General features: G+C 41.3%; 1 protein-coding gene across 4 annotated transcripts in view; it reads left to right on the top strand.

Annotated features, from left to right (window-relative positions):
- Positions 1–5,038: 5,038 nt before the first annotated feature.
- The window catches only part of Pcsk5 (proprotein convertase subtilisin/kexin type 5), a 427,339-nt gene continuing 413,988 nt past the window's right edge, over positions 5,039–18,389 (top strand). For all 4 annotated transcript variants that reach the window (XM_077797818.1, XM_077797817.1, XM_026394020.2 and 1 more), the window contains exon 1: positions 5,039–5,230. In XM_077797818.1, coding sequence (XP_077653944.1) covers positions 5,039–5,230 — 192 coding nt within the window. The remainder of the gene's footprint in view (positions 5,231–18,389) is intronic.

The following is an 18,389-nucleotide window of genomic DNA, read 5'->3' as shown; positions in this document are numbered from 1 at the left end:
TGTCCTGAATCTTACTTTCAAGTGGTGATGGTTAAATACCTAGGATATCTGAAAGGTTAGTCAAGGTTCCATTCTCCCATTAACCCAGGTATGCAAATTAGACTTATGTTAATCCTTGGCTCACAACACACTATTGTCCTGTGGCTTTTCTTTCTTTCTTTTTTTTTTTCCTACTTATATTATTCTTCCATTTGTTAACCTAAATTTTCTGATAGTTACTGTCCTCCAAATTGATTTTCTATTGACCTTAGTATATTTATCTATTAAATAAGTTTAGAATATGTGATATCTATGGTCTCCTTCTCTATGATGATCTATGAATGAGATTAAGACTTGAAATGTGTTTGGCCCAGTGCCTGGCATAAAATAAGTGCTTAATAAATGGTGGTTATTACCATAATTTATAATTATTACTAAATTTGATGAACTTTCACTATCAATTTGATATACTGGAAAGATCCTATAGATAGAGACTTCAACTAGGCAGTGAAGTGTCGAATAGCCTTTTTTCCTTGGTTAGCTTCAAACTGCCCATTATTCATTTATCATTGATTCACAGAAGCTTGGGCTAAAAATAATTTTTTTTTGTTTGTTTGGTACCTGGGATTAAACTCAGGGGTACTTAACCACTGAATCACATCCCCAGCCTTTTTTTTTTTTTTTTTTTTTTTTTTACAGTTTATTTAGAGAGAGGGTCTTACTGGTTTTGAACTCATAATCCTCCTGCTTCAGCCTCCCCAGCGGCTGGGATGATTAGGCTAGACATGTGCCACTGTGCCTTGGCCTAAAAGTGTTTTTTTTGTGTGTGTGCTGGGGATTGAACTCAGGGGCACTTGTCCACTGAGCCACATCCCCAGCCCTATTTTATATTTTATTTAGAGACAGGGTCTGAGTTGCTTACTTAGCACCTTGCTGTTGCTTCGGCTGGCTTTGAATTTAAGATTCTTCTGCCTCAGCCTTTCAAGCCACTGGGATTACAGGTGTGTGCCACTGTGCCCAGCCCTAAAACTGTTCTTAAAGATAAATTACCAGCAGAGGATGTAGCAGAGGAAGAAATGTGCTATCTTATAGGACAATCTCTTCCCAGAATAATTCTGGTTTGCATAGTTTCAAGATATACCTATATGGAGGTCTTGTTCACTCCTCTCTCTGTTAAACTACTTAGATTTTCCTTAATTGCATTTCACCGAAATTTACTTTTAGAGTTGTCAGGGACTTTGGCATATAGGACAAACACTAGTGGGCCCTCATTATCAGGTAATATGTTGCTGAGTAGAAAGCAGGAAAAAAAACTTAAAACTGCCTGATTTCCTGCCATATGGCATGTTAGAGAGGGAAAGTCCAGGGTCAAAGTTGGCAGTGCCATTCTTTGTATACTAAAAGGAAGCATTAGTGCAAGACTTGTATTACAAATTCTTCTCTAATATTAGTGACATTTTGCATTAACCACTACTAGTCTATCAGTTCCGTCTCCCTTTGGCAGCTGAAATACTGGTAATAGGAATTTCCTAACCTACAGAGCATAGGGTGGTGAAGTAAGACAGCCCTTTGCAACTCTTGATCCTTATCTGGAAGCTTGGCCAAAGGGGTTCTATCCAAGGAAGTTCACAATTCATTAAGGTACATCCCAAAGCAGAAAGAAGACTGTGCTTACTCATCAGTGGAGAGGGACTTTGTTATCATTTAGGTTTAGGAATCACACTTTTTGAGAATGCATTTACAATGGAACTGGAATATATTTGCTAAAGGGAAATATTTCATTTTATTTCTTGTGATACTGGGGATCAAACACATGGTCACTTTACCATGGAGCTACAGGATCACTCCTTTTTATTTTGTATTTTGAGATAGGGTCTCCCTAAATTGCCCTGGCTGGCCTTGATCTTGTGATTCCTCTACCTCAGTCTCCTGAGTCACTGAGATTATAAGAGTGTGCCGTCATACATGAACAAAGTCTCCAAATCTTAAAAAACAAACAAACAACAATAGCAAAACAGAGCTAGGTTTTTCCCTTCTAAATACATATGCATCCTAAAGGAAGAATATGTTCTTTGAGTAAACTAAACCTAGGCCTAAGGATTAGCTTACAACATAGAAAACTTGTTTTCCCACTTCATACCTCATTTTCCAATTTTCTCTCATGTTCAGTGTAGTGAGTGTTATGCTTGTGTGTGCCAAGCAGGGCACATAAAGTGTTAGTGGAAAGAAAAAAAAAAAAAGACAGCATGGAGGGAAAATATTAGCAAGCAATTTGGCCAGCCCTAGGAAACAACCTCTAGGCCTCAGGAGACACAGTGCAGTAGTGATTCCTCTTCATTTCATTCAGAAGTTGAAGGCCAGAGACAACATAGCCTTCAAAGGAGAACACTTTGTGTTGTCTTTGTAGTCCTAAACAATAACACCCAGAGTCTCAGAGAGAAATCCACAGGCCTTGCTGCAAAATTCGCTCATAAAATGCCCGTGGAGTGGCCCCCTCCTCTGGATTGTGGTCAGACAGACTTTCCCTCCCACCTGAGAGCAAAAGGCCAGGATACCTAAAGAAAGACTAGCTATCCCTCCTATGTGCATTAAGACTTAGATCTTGATTGAACCTTTCTAATTCCATCTGAAACTGACAGCTTCTAGTGAAATAAATCCACATCCCTATGCACAGATACAGATGGTCACTCTGACAATTAACAGTGATCTAATAGATTGTGAACTTTTTAGACTCCATAGTTGGGGATTCAGTAATGCAGTACCATAACATTCTGAAATGGACCATAACATGCTATAACTTGCCATAACATATCATGCCTGAAGATACCATGACATATGATAATATAAAATAACATGTGACACCACACAATAACATGCTACAGTGCACCATGAGGTAACATACTGTAACACGTCATAATACACAATAGCACAGTATATGTCCAAAGGGTCTGGCCAGTAGCCAGACCATATCAAAACTCTAAAGCCCAAGGGCAGTGTATATGCTTTTCCACCTAATAATAATAATAATAATTATTATTATTATTTTTATCAGTATAAGCCACATTTATTCTAGAAGATTCAGAGTGTGAATTCCAATAATCTTTTCAGCCTCCCCTGCTCCTTTCTCCAGCTTCCAACATAATATGATGTGGTACATGCTAGATACTAAAAGAAAAAAAATGTGGTCAATTCATCAAATACATGAATAAAAGACGTACTCTTCTGCAAATAACTTAGTTCTTTTGATTCTTTACTTCTTCATCAAACAATGTGGGGATGATATTACTTTGTGGTTTTATTTGCAAGATTCAATAAAGCAGCATACTTTATGCAATGCATAAAATGTCACAAAATGTTACACGTTCCAAGGTGCTAGTGGAATTGAAGTATGTTTCTGATAACAAAATCATTGTATAACGGGTTAATCTCAAACATTCAACAAATGCTTAGAAAGAAGGATAACAGGAATGAAAGGAGAAGAGGGGAAAAGGAGGTGGGAGTCAGGGATCTAGTGTCTAATTTTAAGGCCAGTTGAATTATTTAATAAGGGTTAATTTTTCCTTTTATAATAAGTCAACATGCCCCCCTTAACTCCAACGGAAAAAGAGGTTGTAAAAGCGAAGCAAGAGGGTTAAATCCCAGTTCCCTCCTGCCTTCTGCAGTCCCAGTGCCGTGATGCAGTAATGAAGGCGGTTCTGCCACATATTTCATCCCAACTTCCTCGGTGGTCCTTTTTTTTTTTTTTTTTATCAAAGACTATCCGGTTCCAGGGTTGTGCTTGGAAAAGTTGGAAAACTTCTCCCTTGGTGGAGAAAAAGAAGCACTCATCAGATGCAATCCAACAAACGAATGAAGTTATTCCCTTGATCCAACATGTCCATCGACTTGCATTCCAAATATTCATTGAAATATCTTTCCTGAATTCATGGCTGAAATTTCACTCTCCTGTGGCGCTGCCTTGTATCAGATGCGCAGATTTCGAAAGTCGGCAGGCAATTGACTTGGCTTTGGAGCCTCGGCGGTTGGCTTTTGTAGGAGAGGATGCGACTTACTGTCCCGGGTGGTAGCTTCTCCTGGGAGCAGAATTTGTTAAATACACAGTTGCTGAAAAGCATGAAGAATTCGCGAAGTGAAAATCTCGGGTTATTGGTTCAGCAACTGACACACAAGTGACCTTCTTAAATGCTTAGTTGTTTAAAGACGTTTAGTGAGAGGATGAATGAATCTTCGGGGCACTTAACGCGTACCAGCGTGTAAATCTCGTTAGTCTTTCGGGAAGTAGTGCTAAATTAATACAAATCCAGCCAGGAGGAGAGAAAAGGAAGTAAAACCGCGATCCTGGAGTTTTCCTCCCAGCCCTTTGGAAAGACTCGCCTTTTGCTGCCCGGGACCCTGGAGGATTACGGCTGGGATAAGCCGGAGGCACTAGGACCTGGTTGGTGCCTGGCTGCGGCCGCGTTGGGGAGGGCGGAGGAGCGAGAGGAGGAGAGCGCGGTGGGAAAGGAGGGGTGATAGGGGGCGGGGGAGTCATTTATGCAGAGCAGGCGCTGCTGCCATTGCCACTCACAGTCCCCGCGCGCAGCTCGGAGCCGGAGAGAGCGCAGGAAGCCGGGAAGCGCTCGGAGCCTGGGCCAGCAAAGGGGGCGCCCAGTCGCTGCCTGCACTGCCCTGGCTGGTCGTCTCAGCCGCTCTCTGGGGCCCAGAGAGGAGCTAAAGCTAGTCTGGGAGTCTAGGAGCCGAGCCGGCGAGACACAACTGCTGAGGGCGCCAGCTCCACTTCGCCGCCTTTTGCTCCGGAGCCGGGAATCTCTCGCTGACCGCCCCGCCGGTCGGAGAGCGGGGAGCACTGGTCCTTGCAGCCTCAGGGATGGTCTAGGAGCCGGCGCGAGGCTAACTGCTTTGCTCCCTGCTGGGGCTTGCCGCCTCCTGCCGATCTCCGGAGGTTGCGCGCCTGGGCGGCCCAGGCCGGAGAAGTTAGTTGTGCGCGCCGCTTAGTGCGCAGAGCCAGCGATCTTGCGAGCGAGCGAGCCAGTAAAGGGAGCCGCGAGGCGAAGGGACCATGGGCTGGGGGGGCCGCTGCTGCTGCCCGGGACGGCTGGACCTGCTGTGCGTGCTGGCGCTGCTCGGGGGCTGCCTACTCCCCGTGTGCCGGACGCGCGTCTACACCAACCACTGGGCAGTCAAAATCGCCGGCGGCTTTCCGGAGGCCAACCGCATAGCCAGCAAATACGGATTCATCAACATAGGACAGGTAACTAACGTCGGGGGGTCGGACCCTCCGCCTGGAAGCTCTTGGGGGCTACTCGTCCCCTCCGCTTCGAATCCCCCTCCCCCTCTTCCAGATGTGCTCTTGCCGCTTGCCCTAACTCTTGCGCTACGCTGTCTCGCTGTCGCGCGCGCTCTCTCCCCCTCACACAAGATACCCACGTACACCAAAAGTTGCCGGAAATTTTATTTTGTTTACTTGGGTTTTGAAATCTACGCGGGACAGGTAGGGTCTCCGGAAAGATCTATAGTGTCCCCGTGGTGACTCTACCAGACCTTTTGACCTGGGAGGTCTAGGAGCACTAGTAGCTGGAGGAAAGGTCTCAGCGGGTGGCCGTAAGGAGGAGAGAATGAGCTCTTTTGGGGGGTAAGGGGTGAACGCATCCTTGGTGCTGGCGGAGAAGAAAAACCCTTTGCTGTTCTGACCTGAATTTAGCTCAGAAAGAAGTTTCCTCTTCTTGGGCAAGAGAACCTCTGGGCGCTGGAGAAGCTGGAGCGCGGGGACCCGAGCTGGAGTAGAGGAGAGAGGAAGCGGGGGGGGGAACGGGGGGCGGGACCCGGTGTAAGTGCAGCTTTGGGGGAGATCCTGTGGCTTCCTAGCCTTGATCGGGATCTGGGGATTGGAGCGGGAGACGGGAAACTTCTGAAGATCGCTGACCGGGTTCTGCCTAGGGAAAATGGGGTATCTTTCCGAGGGTGGAACGTGTCATGCCCGGTGGCGGCTCAGTGGGGTCAGAGTTGGGTGGCCTGCAGGAGCGCACGTTTTTTATGGGGTTTGCTCACCGGCTTTTGGCGGAGTTACCATGCGAGGACATGTCAATAAATTGGATGTTATGGGATGTTGGCAGCGTAACAGATTTGGAGGTATTCCGGGGCAAAAATGGTTTTGGCTTTCTCGTTCCCTCCCCCCACGTCCCTGAGAGAAATAGTGATTTAGAGGGCTCTGTGAGTGGCCCCTTATGGTTTCCTTCTTTCCCAAAAGCTTCTCTGTAGCTGACCGGAGGAGGGGGCCCTAGCTGGGCTAGGAGGAACCTCCGTCGGCCTGGGAAGAGAGTAAATGTGTGTGTGGTGGGGGCGCGCTTCTGGCAGGCGCGCTTTTGGGACTGCTTGGGGTGTACACAACCTGACATGCTCTGCTAGGGTGAAGGGAGAGGAAAGTGCCATTTGGTGTAGCTGGAGCAAGAAAGCCTTAGGTGGTGTCTGACGTTATAGCTCTCCAAGTCCAGAGCAGCAGGACACCTTTGTCCCCACCCGCCCTAATCCCCTGCTGCCTGGCCTCTGGAGTTTGTGATTAGAAAGAGATGCGTTCAGTCAGAGGAGCAGGAGCTCAAGGTCTTGCTCTTTGCCCTCCTAGAGGGAGGACATATTCCAGAGAAGTCAGTTCTGCCCAGGACTAAGACCTGGGCAAGCGGCACGGTTTGGGTTCTCCTCACCTCTTCCTTATCCCAAGGAAGTAAGGGAAGCTAGTCAGGTTTTATTGCCTGGGTTCCTGTCATCTGCAGAAGAGTTGTTTTCTAATGACTTGTTAGGATTCTACTGGCATCATTTTCTATGGAAGAAAATACAGAGTCTGTTCAAGTCTTTTTACCAAAGCTTAAAGTTGAGCACTGCATTTACCCAGGATGGCCACAGAGAGGACCAACACTAAAGGGCAGAAGGCCTGTTAATCTTTTCAGAGATGTCTCCTGTTCAGCCAACCATGAGCATCTCCCATGTACCAACCATATTTAGTAGGATAAGTTCTTGAACACACAGTTTCTTCTTTTTTAAAATTTAAAAAAATTGTTTTGAATATTACTTTTTATACAGCAGATGAGGAAACCAAGACTCATGGGAAGTTGATGCCATAGGATCACCCAGCTAGAGAGTGGCAAAACCTAGAATTCTGGCTCAGGACCATCTCTCATGGATCCTGCCTTTTAGGATCTTCCAGATGGGGAGAGAAAAGTAATATTTCTATTTCCTTGTATTCTAATTTAGTGGCTCAATAAACTGGAAGCAAATACCCAGTCATAATTCACAGATATTGAGTTCAAATAAACCTGGATTTGTTGATGCTAAGAAGGTTCATAACTTACAAGGGCAGAGACATTGGTATCTTTCTGAATTCACGGAACAGAACTTAGATGTTGTAGAATCAATGGGGAGGGGGGCAGAAATTGCTACCCAAACCACTTTTGAACAAGCAAACATTTCAGTGTCCCCCAACCTTACTTGGCTTTTTCTTTTAAAAAGTAATACTAAGAAAGTTTACATATAAATAACACCAAGTACTATTTAATGTGTTTTTTACAACCTCATTGAGGAAATTTATAGCTTACAGAGGTTACACAGGACCCCTTGAATTGATGCCATAACCAGTGTAAAAAGATCAGCTATTCTACAGTATAAACCCTTTCCTCTGTAGATCAAAGGAGCATATGCCTATGCTAAGTCTTTGGGGTGGTAAATTGAGTTCACACATGCAATATCATTGAATTGTAAGGGCCAACTGTATTTCTTATTCATCCTTTACTGCACTGACCTTTTAACACTTTATACATCCTTTTGTTATTCTTTCTTTTCATCAATAAACCAGCTGTAGTTCAGCTAAGGGCAGTAACCAATTTACAAATGTCTCTGAAATGTTCTATTTTTACCTAGTTGGGCTTGGGGGGTCTCTTCTCCTGTGTTGCAGATTGAAACTAGAGCCTGTTACTATTTTTGAAATCATCTACTGTACTGGTAGTATTTTTGATATCTTCAGTAAGATAGGGAGGTGAGTAAGGTAGTGAATTTTCACCATAGTAAAGGTACACTCAGAATATCAATGTAATGGTTTCTGTAACATCTTAGCATTTAAAAGTAATAAGAGGTAAAATTTCTGGCCTGGAGATGTCTACAGAAAAGAATAGCTATGCCTCTTCTGTTTAGAAAAGATAGGATGTGCAGAGTGATACTAGAAGCAATCAAACAAGCTAAAAGGACACGCTTGTCTTCTAGAACGGAACAATAATGAGGGTTTTCCTGCCTCTGGTTATGGAGGTAGCATTATGTTTTGGTAGGTTTTACAAAAATGTTTATATTTTGTTCATGGTTATACCTTGAAATTCTGAAGTGATACCCAGCCATAATCATTTTTAGTTGCTGCTATTATGTCAGCATATATCATGTTTGCTTGATATTAACATCAGCTATAGAATGCTTTGCCTTTCTTCCCTAGGAGCTCCATCTCTGACTACAAGTCCCTTTAGTATCTAGTACCACCAGGGTGGCTGCAGGTAGGAGGTGTGCATGCCTCTTGGCCTGTTGGGGGAGGAGGAAGAGGCCTTTGTCCTTTTCACTAATTTGTGTGCTCTGACCCTTTGAACTAACAGTCTACTTGTTACAGAGTTTAAATGACATAAAGGAATACGACTGGACATATTGTTAATTGTAGACCTTAGTTTGGACTAAATCTACAAAGAGGCATTAATTTCTGGTTATTGGAGTCCAGGAAGAAGATCCCTTTTGAACAGATGGTTTGCAATGTGCAATAGCTGTGTTTATCCTTCTATGAGTTGCCTATAATCCTTGATTCCAAGCCTGAGATTATGAGGGGCAAAAACCCCCTCCCCAAACCATATAATTTATCTTGACAAGACTCCAGAGGGATAAAATTAGATGCATGCCATACTGAGGAAATATTTTACCTGGAGTCCCCATGGACAGCCTGTGGACTTCGAAATTGCAAAGGCCACTTCTCAGGCTGCAAAAGCGGGAAAGTCACTGAACTTAATGGAGCCCCTGTTCCTTCATCTGTAAAATGATAAATCTCTAGATAATAGAGTGAGTTAACTATGCATTGCTCAGCACATAGTTAGGCTTGCAGTAAAAGGTTTGTTGAATCTGAATCAGAGGAGAAAGGTTGAACTAAGTGAGATCCAAACTTTATTGAGATGCCAAGAAAGGAAGACATTTTAAAAATGGAAAATGCAAAATGTAAAGATTAGGGAGACACATTTTTGATGGCCTAGTTAGATGGGCTTTGTAGACATGGAAAATGATTTTCTAATTCAACTAACAATTTTAAATAGCTAAATAGTTGTATGTTTGATTCTAAACAATTATGGCTGATTTCCCATGGCAGTGCCACCCTTCTCTCACTGATTCTTGTTGTAGCTTTATTAGGTATTATAACATAAACTTGTTGGAGTTGGGAGAAAGGGAAAGAAAATATCTGAAGAATGATTATTTTATAGAGTATCTTGCCTAAGCTTATTATGTTAAATCATATTTGAATTTATATTCTTTTAAATTCTTAGACTACAGCTTGTACAAGTAAAATCAGAAGACTAGTTTTCCAACTAAGTAGGAAGAAGCTGGTTCATAGATGGCCTGAAGGCCCCCCACTCACTCTGCAGATTAATTTTGACCTTTGAGTAACAGGATGCTTGAAATGCAGATATATGGTAGGGATTGAGTTCTGGGTGCTTATGGATGGCACTGGAAATAGAGGACATGCATGGCTAGTCTGTTGGGCTGTTTGGGAATGGGCTGTGATCCCCCAGATCCTCCAGTTCTTAGGCATTTTATAAACAGAAGAGTAAATTGATGTTGTAGTCCCAGGTTGATCCCTGTGTGAAACGTTTGGCTTTGCACACAGCAGCTCTTCACACCCAAGAACCTCAGCCCTGACCTCTGCCAGCCACTCTCACGTGCTTATTTCTCATGCTTATTTCTTGTGATAAGGTAAACAGGAGAACAGGGGAATATTGACTGGAAAAAGCAATTTGGAGTGCACAGCCTGATGTTGATGGGTCTGTGTCTGCAGCATTAACTTCATAGACAAGAAATGGGGATTTTCAGTGTATATTTGAAATGAAAAACTATTTATTTATTTATTTTTTTGAGGAGTCCCAAAGCAGCTGAATTTGCCTTCTTACTATCTTTCATGGGCTTATATCCAGAAGTCTTAACCTGAAAGGTCAGCCAGAGAAGCAGGGTAGTACGCTGGGAAAATATCCAGTGCTCTCTGACTCTTTGGCTGAGAGAGGGAGTCCTGACCCAGAAATGTCCCCTGGGCAGGGAGGAGTATTTGTGGTGTTGGTTCAAGTTATGTGAAGCAGTGTCTGGGTTTTCCCCAAGGCTGAAGGATCTCCAGGCATTGCTATGACTTGAGACTGTATTTCCAGATTCTTGTGATTGGCACTGGGGATTTAATGAGGCTAAAAGGGAGAGGAGTCAGTGTTGAGACTGATTTCTCCCATAACAGGATGGTGTTGGCTTCAGTTAATTCAGATTGGATTAGTGACAAAGAAGCCACCTTTGACTTCCTGAATGGTAAACATGCTTATAGACATTTATGCATGCTAGAAAATAATACATACATATGCAATTATACATGTATATAGATATATATGTCCATCAGTTTTTAATTTTTATTTTATTTATGTGTTTTTTTTTTTTAAAGAGAGAGTGAGAGAGGAGAGAGAGAGAGAGAGAATTTTTAATATTTTTATTTTTTTTTTAGTTCTCGGCAGACACAACATCTTTGTTGGTGTGTGGTGCTGAGGATCGAACCCGGGCCGCACGCATGCCAGGCGAGCGCACTACTGCTTGAGCCACATCCCTAGCCCCTTATTTATGTATTTTTTAATGTGGTGTTGAGAATCAAACCCAGTGCCTTACCTGTGCTAGGCAAGTGCTCTACCACTGAGCCACAACCCCAGTCATCAGTTTTTATTTTTATAAAAATAAAATTCATACATATTTTAGAGTGAAATTACTTACGTGATAGTCTCTCTACTTTCTACAAGTCAAATCTCCACCTCTAAAGGCACCAAGGAAGAACAATTAATGCCAATAAACTCTTCAGTGTGAGTTAATCCTGGGAGGAAAATGAGACCAGAAGGAGGCAGGGGAGTAAGTATAAGGGTGGGGGTAGATTTGATCAAGGTATATTATATGCGTGTATGAATATGACACAATGAAACCCATTATTTGGTATATTAATATGTACTAATTAAAAAAAAGAAGAAGAAACAAGAAAGAAAAGAAGAGCAGAAGTTGGGTTTGAGTGAAACTCTGGAGTATTTCCTTTGATTAACCAACCTGACCCTTGGTTGGTTCTTTCTTTTTTTAAATATTTATTTTTTAGTTGTACAGAATACCTTTATTTTGTTTATGTATTTTTTTAATATGGTGCTGAGGATTGAACCCAGGGCCTTGCATGTGCTAGGCAAGCGCTCTACCGCTGAGCCACAACTCCAGCCCAGTTCTTGATTATTTTGAATAAGGGAACTTTACGCCTGTTCCTTTCAACTTATAGGGTTGCTATAAATATTGTGTCCAAACAATATCGTCCAAAGGAAGGCATAGAGACCATTATATAATCTAAAAAGGACACCAAGAAGATGCAAAAACTGCCCTAAGGAAAATAAGAGCATGCTGTGGTTAATGGGGATTTCTAGATTTGAGCAGTTTGTGATTTTCCAGATTCTTGTGATTGGCCCTGGGGATTTAATGAGGCTGAAAGGGAGAGGAGTCAGTGTTGAGACTGATTTCTCCCGTAACAGGATGGTGGTGACTTCATTTTCTGCCCAAGAGACATGGAGACATGTAGGGCTGGAGCAGCTGACCAGAAAGTCAACAGCTAAGGCTTCTTATGTCCTGGTTGGACAGGCCTGGTGTTTATGAGGCCTGTATGATGTAGAGGTTGCAAGATTTGAATTTGAGTCTGCTGTGTATAGAAGAGTAGTGGGAAATGAAACTGGAATGTGGATAGTCCCATGAGGGATATAATGAGGCACTTAGGTGGAAACACCGAGAACCCAACTCATATTGCTTAAACAAAACTAAAAAGCAGATGCAGACACAGGGAATTTGTGTGCAGTTCTGAAAGCAGAAGATGAACCAGACCTTAACCTGATCTGCACATTCCTCATGGCAAAGCCTCTTCTGCCCTACACTGACATTAATTATGGTATTATTTTGTTTTGCTGCAGAAATATTAAGGAGTTTCACTACAGGGATGTTGGCCTTAATCCAGGTAAAGGTGTACATAACGTACTCCAGGATGCTCTCTGTTGTACTTATCTCATCTGAAGAGTTCTCAATTCTGAAACATCTAGATATATGATTTGTAAAAGAGTCATTGGTTGCCTATCTAGCTGAAAAGCTATAGAGAGCACTAATGTCCACTATTTCTCTGTTTTCCTGTGTTAGCTTTATTCTCAGACAGGTGCGCCCCACGAAGCAGCAATGCTCATGTGCTTTTTGGTACCTCTGATACCCAGTGTTGAAATTAACCCCCAACCAAGACTCTGATTGGTTCTGACCACTGAATGAGGTCGTGTTCCCACACTTGGGCCAGTCTCTTGGTCCAGAGGGGTAGCAGTACTTGGGTGGGTCAGCTTGGGTCACATGTCCAGCCTTGAAGTGAGAGAGATGTTGACCTTTGGTAGGCGATCCAACATTTGGGGAGGGACAGTTCCCTAAAGGAAAATGAAATGCTGTTACTAGAATAAGGGAAACCAGATGTGAGTCAAAAAATGACCCCACTACAGATCAGATTATATAAGCCTATAAATGCATCTGCAGGGAGTTTCAACATTACCAGAGAGGATAAGAAGTTACATTGAAGACTCACAAGGAGGATTGGCAACAACCTGTTGATTCAGTACACCTGAGAGTCCAGTAGGTACTGTTCCACACCGTGAGACATTCTCTGCTCTCAAGGGGGTAGGACATTTTTACCCATGACCATCCTTCAGTAAGACAAACATTATGGAGCTCTGAGCAGCATAGCATGTTCATTTATGTCTGAGGCCATGTCCACTGGTGACAGTTATACATAATGAACTGATGGAGGCAGAGAGGCTATTGTGTATTTCAAGGTTATTGGTAAGAAAAACAGAAACTGACAACAGAAGGATTTGGGCATTCTGGTAGAGGTGGATTCAGTGGGGCTTGATAACCAAGTAAAAGTGGAGGATGAGGAGGAGGGAGAATGTGAAGATAACAGCAAAGTTTTGGCCTTGAGACCAGTGGAATAGTGGACTCATTTGTAAAATTAGGACAGCTCACCATTTTTTAAAAAATTTATTTTTTAGTTGTGGTTGGACACAGTACCTTTATTCATTTATTTTTATGTGGTGCTGAGGATCGAACCCAGGGTCTTGCATGTGTGAGGTGAGCGCTCTACCACTGAGCCACAACCCCAGCCCCAGTTCACCATTTTTAAGAGAATATAAATTACTGTCTGTTGTACTCCTGCTGTATTCTGGGTCTCAAGAAGTATTCACCCTACATGATTGCATTCACTTACTTTCTCCATTTTCTCTTAAATGGACTCATTTGTAAAATTAGGGTAGGACCAGTTTTAGGCACAAAAAAATATAGGTTCAGCATTGGTTATTTTAAAAATTATTTTTCTTTTTTTTCCCTTTTTTAAAATTAAAAAAATTGTTATAATTAGTTATACATGTCAATAGAATGCATTTTGACACATACATAAATTGAGTACAATTTCTCATTCTTCTGATTGTATATTATGTAGTTACACCAGTCATGTAATTGTATGTGCATATAGGTTAATAATGTTCAAATCATTCTACTATCATTCCTATCCCCATACCCTCCCTTCTCCCTTCACTTCCCTCTGTCTAATCTAAAGTGCCTCTGTTCTTCCCTAGCCACCCGCTCATTGTGAATTAACATCCACATATCAGAAAAAATATTTGGCCTTTGGTTCTTTGGGATTGGCTTCTTTCACTTAGCATGATAATCTCCAGTTCCATCCATTTACCTGCAGATGGCATAATTTCATTCTTCTTTAAGGCTGAGTAATATTCCATTGTGTGTATATACCACAACTTCTTTATCCATTCATCTGTTGAAGGGCACCTAGGTTGCTTCCATATGTTGGTTCCTACACAGGGCCTTAATAAATTGCTAAGGCTGGCTTTGAACTTGTAATCCTCCTGCCTCAGCCTCTGGAGCTGCTGAGATTACAGGCATGGTCCGCTGCACCCAGCTCCATTCTGTTTCTATATAGCTGACTTTCCCCCTTCAGATTCTATATATAAAGGATATCATCAGCCTTGGTTTTATTTGAGATAGAAAGAAGTGCTGAGAGAAATGTACGGTAGATGGGAGAGAATTTAGGTGGGGAAAGAAGTAAAAATTCTCTGCAGATGAATTCCACCACTCATCTACCTTAATGAAAGTGAGCCTGTAGAAGTTTCTTCATGTATGAAATGAGATAATATGAGTACTTCCCTTGCAGGATTTTTGGAAAGGATTAGTTAGAAGCAATTTGAATGGGCTGGGCTTATAGCCCAGTGGTAGAGTGCTTGCATAGCATGTGTGAGGCACTGGGTTCCATTTCCAGCACTGCATAAAAACAAATTAAAAAAAGGTATTGCATTCATTTACAAGTTAAGTAAATAAATAAATAAATAAATTTTTTAAACAAATTGAGAGCCAGATGCAGTGGTATATACCTATAATCTCAGGTACTCAGGGAGCTGAGGCAGGGATTGTGAATTCAAGGCTAGTCTGGGCAATTTAGTGATAGTAGTCTCAAAAAAAAAAAAAAGGTCTGGGGGTGTAGCTCACTAGTAGAGCACTACTGGGTTCAACTACTAGGCTCAATCCCCAGTAAAACACACACATACATACACAGTAGTTTGGGAATAGTACCTGAAATATGTTACATCCTTAGCAAACATCAGTTATATTTTGCTTTAAAAAATTTTTTAAACCTGCACTAAATCATTTCACCCCCCTTAGCTATTTTTATGTTCCCTTTCACTTTTGAACAAGTCTAAGAGAAATTAGAAATTATGATCCCCCTAATTGTACGTGTGTGTGTGTGTGTGTGTGTGTGTGTGTGTGTGTAATCACACACCTACCCTTTCAGGAGCAGAGAGCTCCTTCAGCTCAGGACAGTGCCTCATTGCTGATTGTGTCCCCATCACCTAGAGCAGTGTAGGGTGTGGTCATGTGGGACAGGAGGCTTGACAGGTGAGGCAAAGAGGAGTGAAGGGTAAGTGGAGAATCTGAGAGGTTCATGTTGGGGTGGAAAGGAAGTGAGCTGGTGTGTAGGATGTTCCCCATCTCATTAGTCACCGAAAAGGTGGAGGTCACCTGCAAAGAAGCAGGAACTGGGTGAAACTAATACCTGGATGCTCCACCTATCATTGTTTTGGGACATTTTTAGGAAATTCTGATAAAAATCAAAGATAAGTCACAATAAATGATCACCAAATTGCAGTGAAGTTATTTCCTGCTTGTACTTCGTTATTGCTCAGGAACTGAGTAAATGAATGAGTGAAAAAAAATGAACCATCAGTTTAGTGATCTTGCTTTATTCTGCTGTTTTCTTGCTAATGCTCATGAGCCTGAGATTAGAAAAGGACACATCAAGAGTTAGAATTTACCAGGGTTAGAGAAAGAGAGTCTGGAAAACTAGGGGTGACAGTTTCTGACTACAGGGCACCATATTTGAAATTATTGACTAGTGTGTAGGTGATGAGGAAGGTGGTGGAGCCAAAATTGGATCTACCAACCCAGTGAACAGGGTGGGGTTGGGTCTCAAAATTAAAACAGAGGGCCAGTTTGATAAGAGTCGCAGAAGTGGGAAGATCAGAGCCTTCCCAGGGAGCTTTTGTGAACTACTAGATACAGCTGTCCTGCTTGATGATACAGATGTCCTACGTGTCCAAGACGTGGACGTGCAGGTGGCCTGGCCAGATAGAGAAGACGTGAGGGCTAGTGAGTTGGAAGGAGTCAAGAAACTGAGACTGGGATATTGGAAGTGTTATCAGGGTGTATAAGATGAGGATTCCAAAATAATTCGTGCTGTTATCCTCACCGGGCAGATAAACATTAAGTTTGCCTCATATTTCAATTCTCTTTGGGTAAATGTAAGTATTATCTCTGCCTCACATAACTGTGTGCTCTTATTTGTACTGCAGGTCCTGTACTAACTTAAGGGATAAAAACAGACACATGGGTGATTACTTTCAACTCCCAAATGTATCTTCCCTTATTTGACTTAAAAACTGAGGATTGCATTGAGCCCTGAAGAAACAGCATAAGCAGAGAATGTAAAGCCAAAACTAATATTTAAGGATGATTTTTAAATGGTTTATGCCATGTCACACTTTACGTTTACTTCTAGAGTAGGTTGTCACATAGCCTATTTTCCATCTCTATATTATAATGGATGTTTGTAACTATAGTTTATTCACATGTCACATATTTTGCCTTTTATACACATATTTTATGTAGCAAAAATGAAACTGTGTTCTGAAAATGTCCTTTATGCATTCATTTCCTAAACTTTACTGCTTTCTGGGAGTATAGCTATATTTTAAAATGTAGGTTTTAAATTATTTATAGATTGTTCTGTTTATAATATATAATATTTTAACATTGTCCTGTAAAACATTATATTCATCTTGTTTGCATTTGTATGTTAATCTTTATGTTAATTTAGGATTAGCATCACAAAAGAAGTATTAAGTTACTATTGTAATCTGTGCATTATTTAAGAAGCTAATTCTCTCCTGGGAAAATTGCATTTTGGATACCATGCTAGTATTGAAACCAAAATTTATTACAAGTCAGTCTTTCCTTGATGCCTTTCCCAGTATCCCCATATGACAAACTGTGTATTCATGTGTGTGTATGTGTGTGTATACTGAAGGGCTGATATTTTTGTAATAAGTACTGGAAGTCTGGAATTTTCCTATACTGAGAGGCTCCTACAGCTGTAAAAATATACCATCCTCTCCATATCAGTGTTCCCAGGCTTGTGCCTTGTTTTCTCTAGTTGAAACTTCTCAACCAAAATAAAGCTGGGTAGTGTTCACTAGTCTGAATACAGTGCAGGGAGTAGAAATAATCCCAGGGCCTTTTAACTTTCTAAGCAAATATTCATAATTATGAGGTTAGAAGACTACTAGTTACTCATCCAGGGCCGATTCTGTTAGCATTTAATTTAAGTGTTTGTATGTGTGTTGGGTTGGGGTGGAGAGATAGAGAGGGGAGAATCATCAATTTTAAAGTTTCCCAAGAAAAAACTAAATTGTAGGTCACTTAGGACTTATCACTGGCTAGCTTCCAGCAAAACTTTTTTTTTTTTTTCCTTTATTTTTGTAAACTACGGGGCATCTTTCTCTTGGGTTAGTCCTTGTAGACTAATTTACCAAATGCTGTGTTCTTTGGCTTATCACAGGATGATGTCATTGCTTCTGGGCTGGGTGGATGATCTTGGGACTAGTGAAGGAGAATCAAGGCTGAAAATAAGTGACTTGAGTTACCCCTCTAGGTCCCACCCCATCACTAATATATCATATACTTTTGAACAGGTCACAGGTTTTCTTTATGATAAAAGATTTGTTCTACTTATTTACTTAAAAAAATAGTTGTTGAAAGACAGCATCAAGAAAGTGGAAAGACAACCCACAGAGTGGGAACAAATATTTATAAATCACTTCTGCTGGAGGACTTGTATAAAATATATAAAGAGCTCTTATACTCAATGATGAAAAGAGCAATTGCTCAATTAAAAATGAGTGCAAATTGATATGATTTAACATTTTTGCAAAAAAGATATACAAATGGCCAATAAGCACACAAAAAGATGTTCAACATCATCATTCATTAAGAAAATTTAAGTTTCAATGAGATGCTAGTTTACACTTACTAGGAAGGCAATAATAATAATAATACAGATGATCATAAGTGTTTGAAAGGATGTAGAGAAATCAGAACCCTCATACACTGCTGGTGAGAATGTAAAATGGGCACATTGGAAAAGAGTTTGGCAGTTTTTTGAAAGGTTAATCACAAGGCTGCCCTATGACCCAACAATTCTGTTCATATATGTGTGTGTATATACATATTCATTCTCTGAAAATGTTTCTCCACAGAAAAATTTGTTCATGTTAGCATTATTCAAAATAGTCAAAAAGTAGAAATAAATATCAACTGGAGAATGGATAAATAAATTATAGTATAGCCATATAATGGAATATTATTCTACAATAAAAATAAAGTTCTGATACATGCTACAGTATTGATGAATCTGAAAATGCTATGCTAAGTGAAAGAGTCAGTCACCAAAAACCATATATTAAGTCATTGTATTTATATGAAATGTCCAGAATTGGCAA

Source organism: Urocitellus parryii, chromosome 4, assembly GCF_045843805.1.
Source record: "Urocitellus parryii isolate mUroPar1 chromosome 4, mUroPar1.hap1, whole genome shotgun sequence".
In the NCBI taxonomy this organism is placed as follows: Eukaryota; Metazoa; Chordata; class Mammalia; order Rodentia; family Sciuridae; genus Urocitellus; species Urocitellus parryii.
Note: the sequence above shows the minus strand (reverse complement) of the source record. Positions and strands in the feature narration are given on the sequence as shown.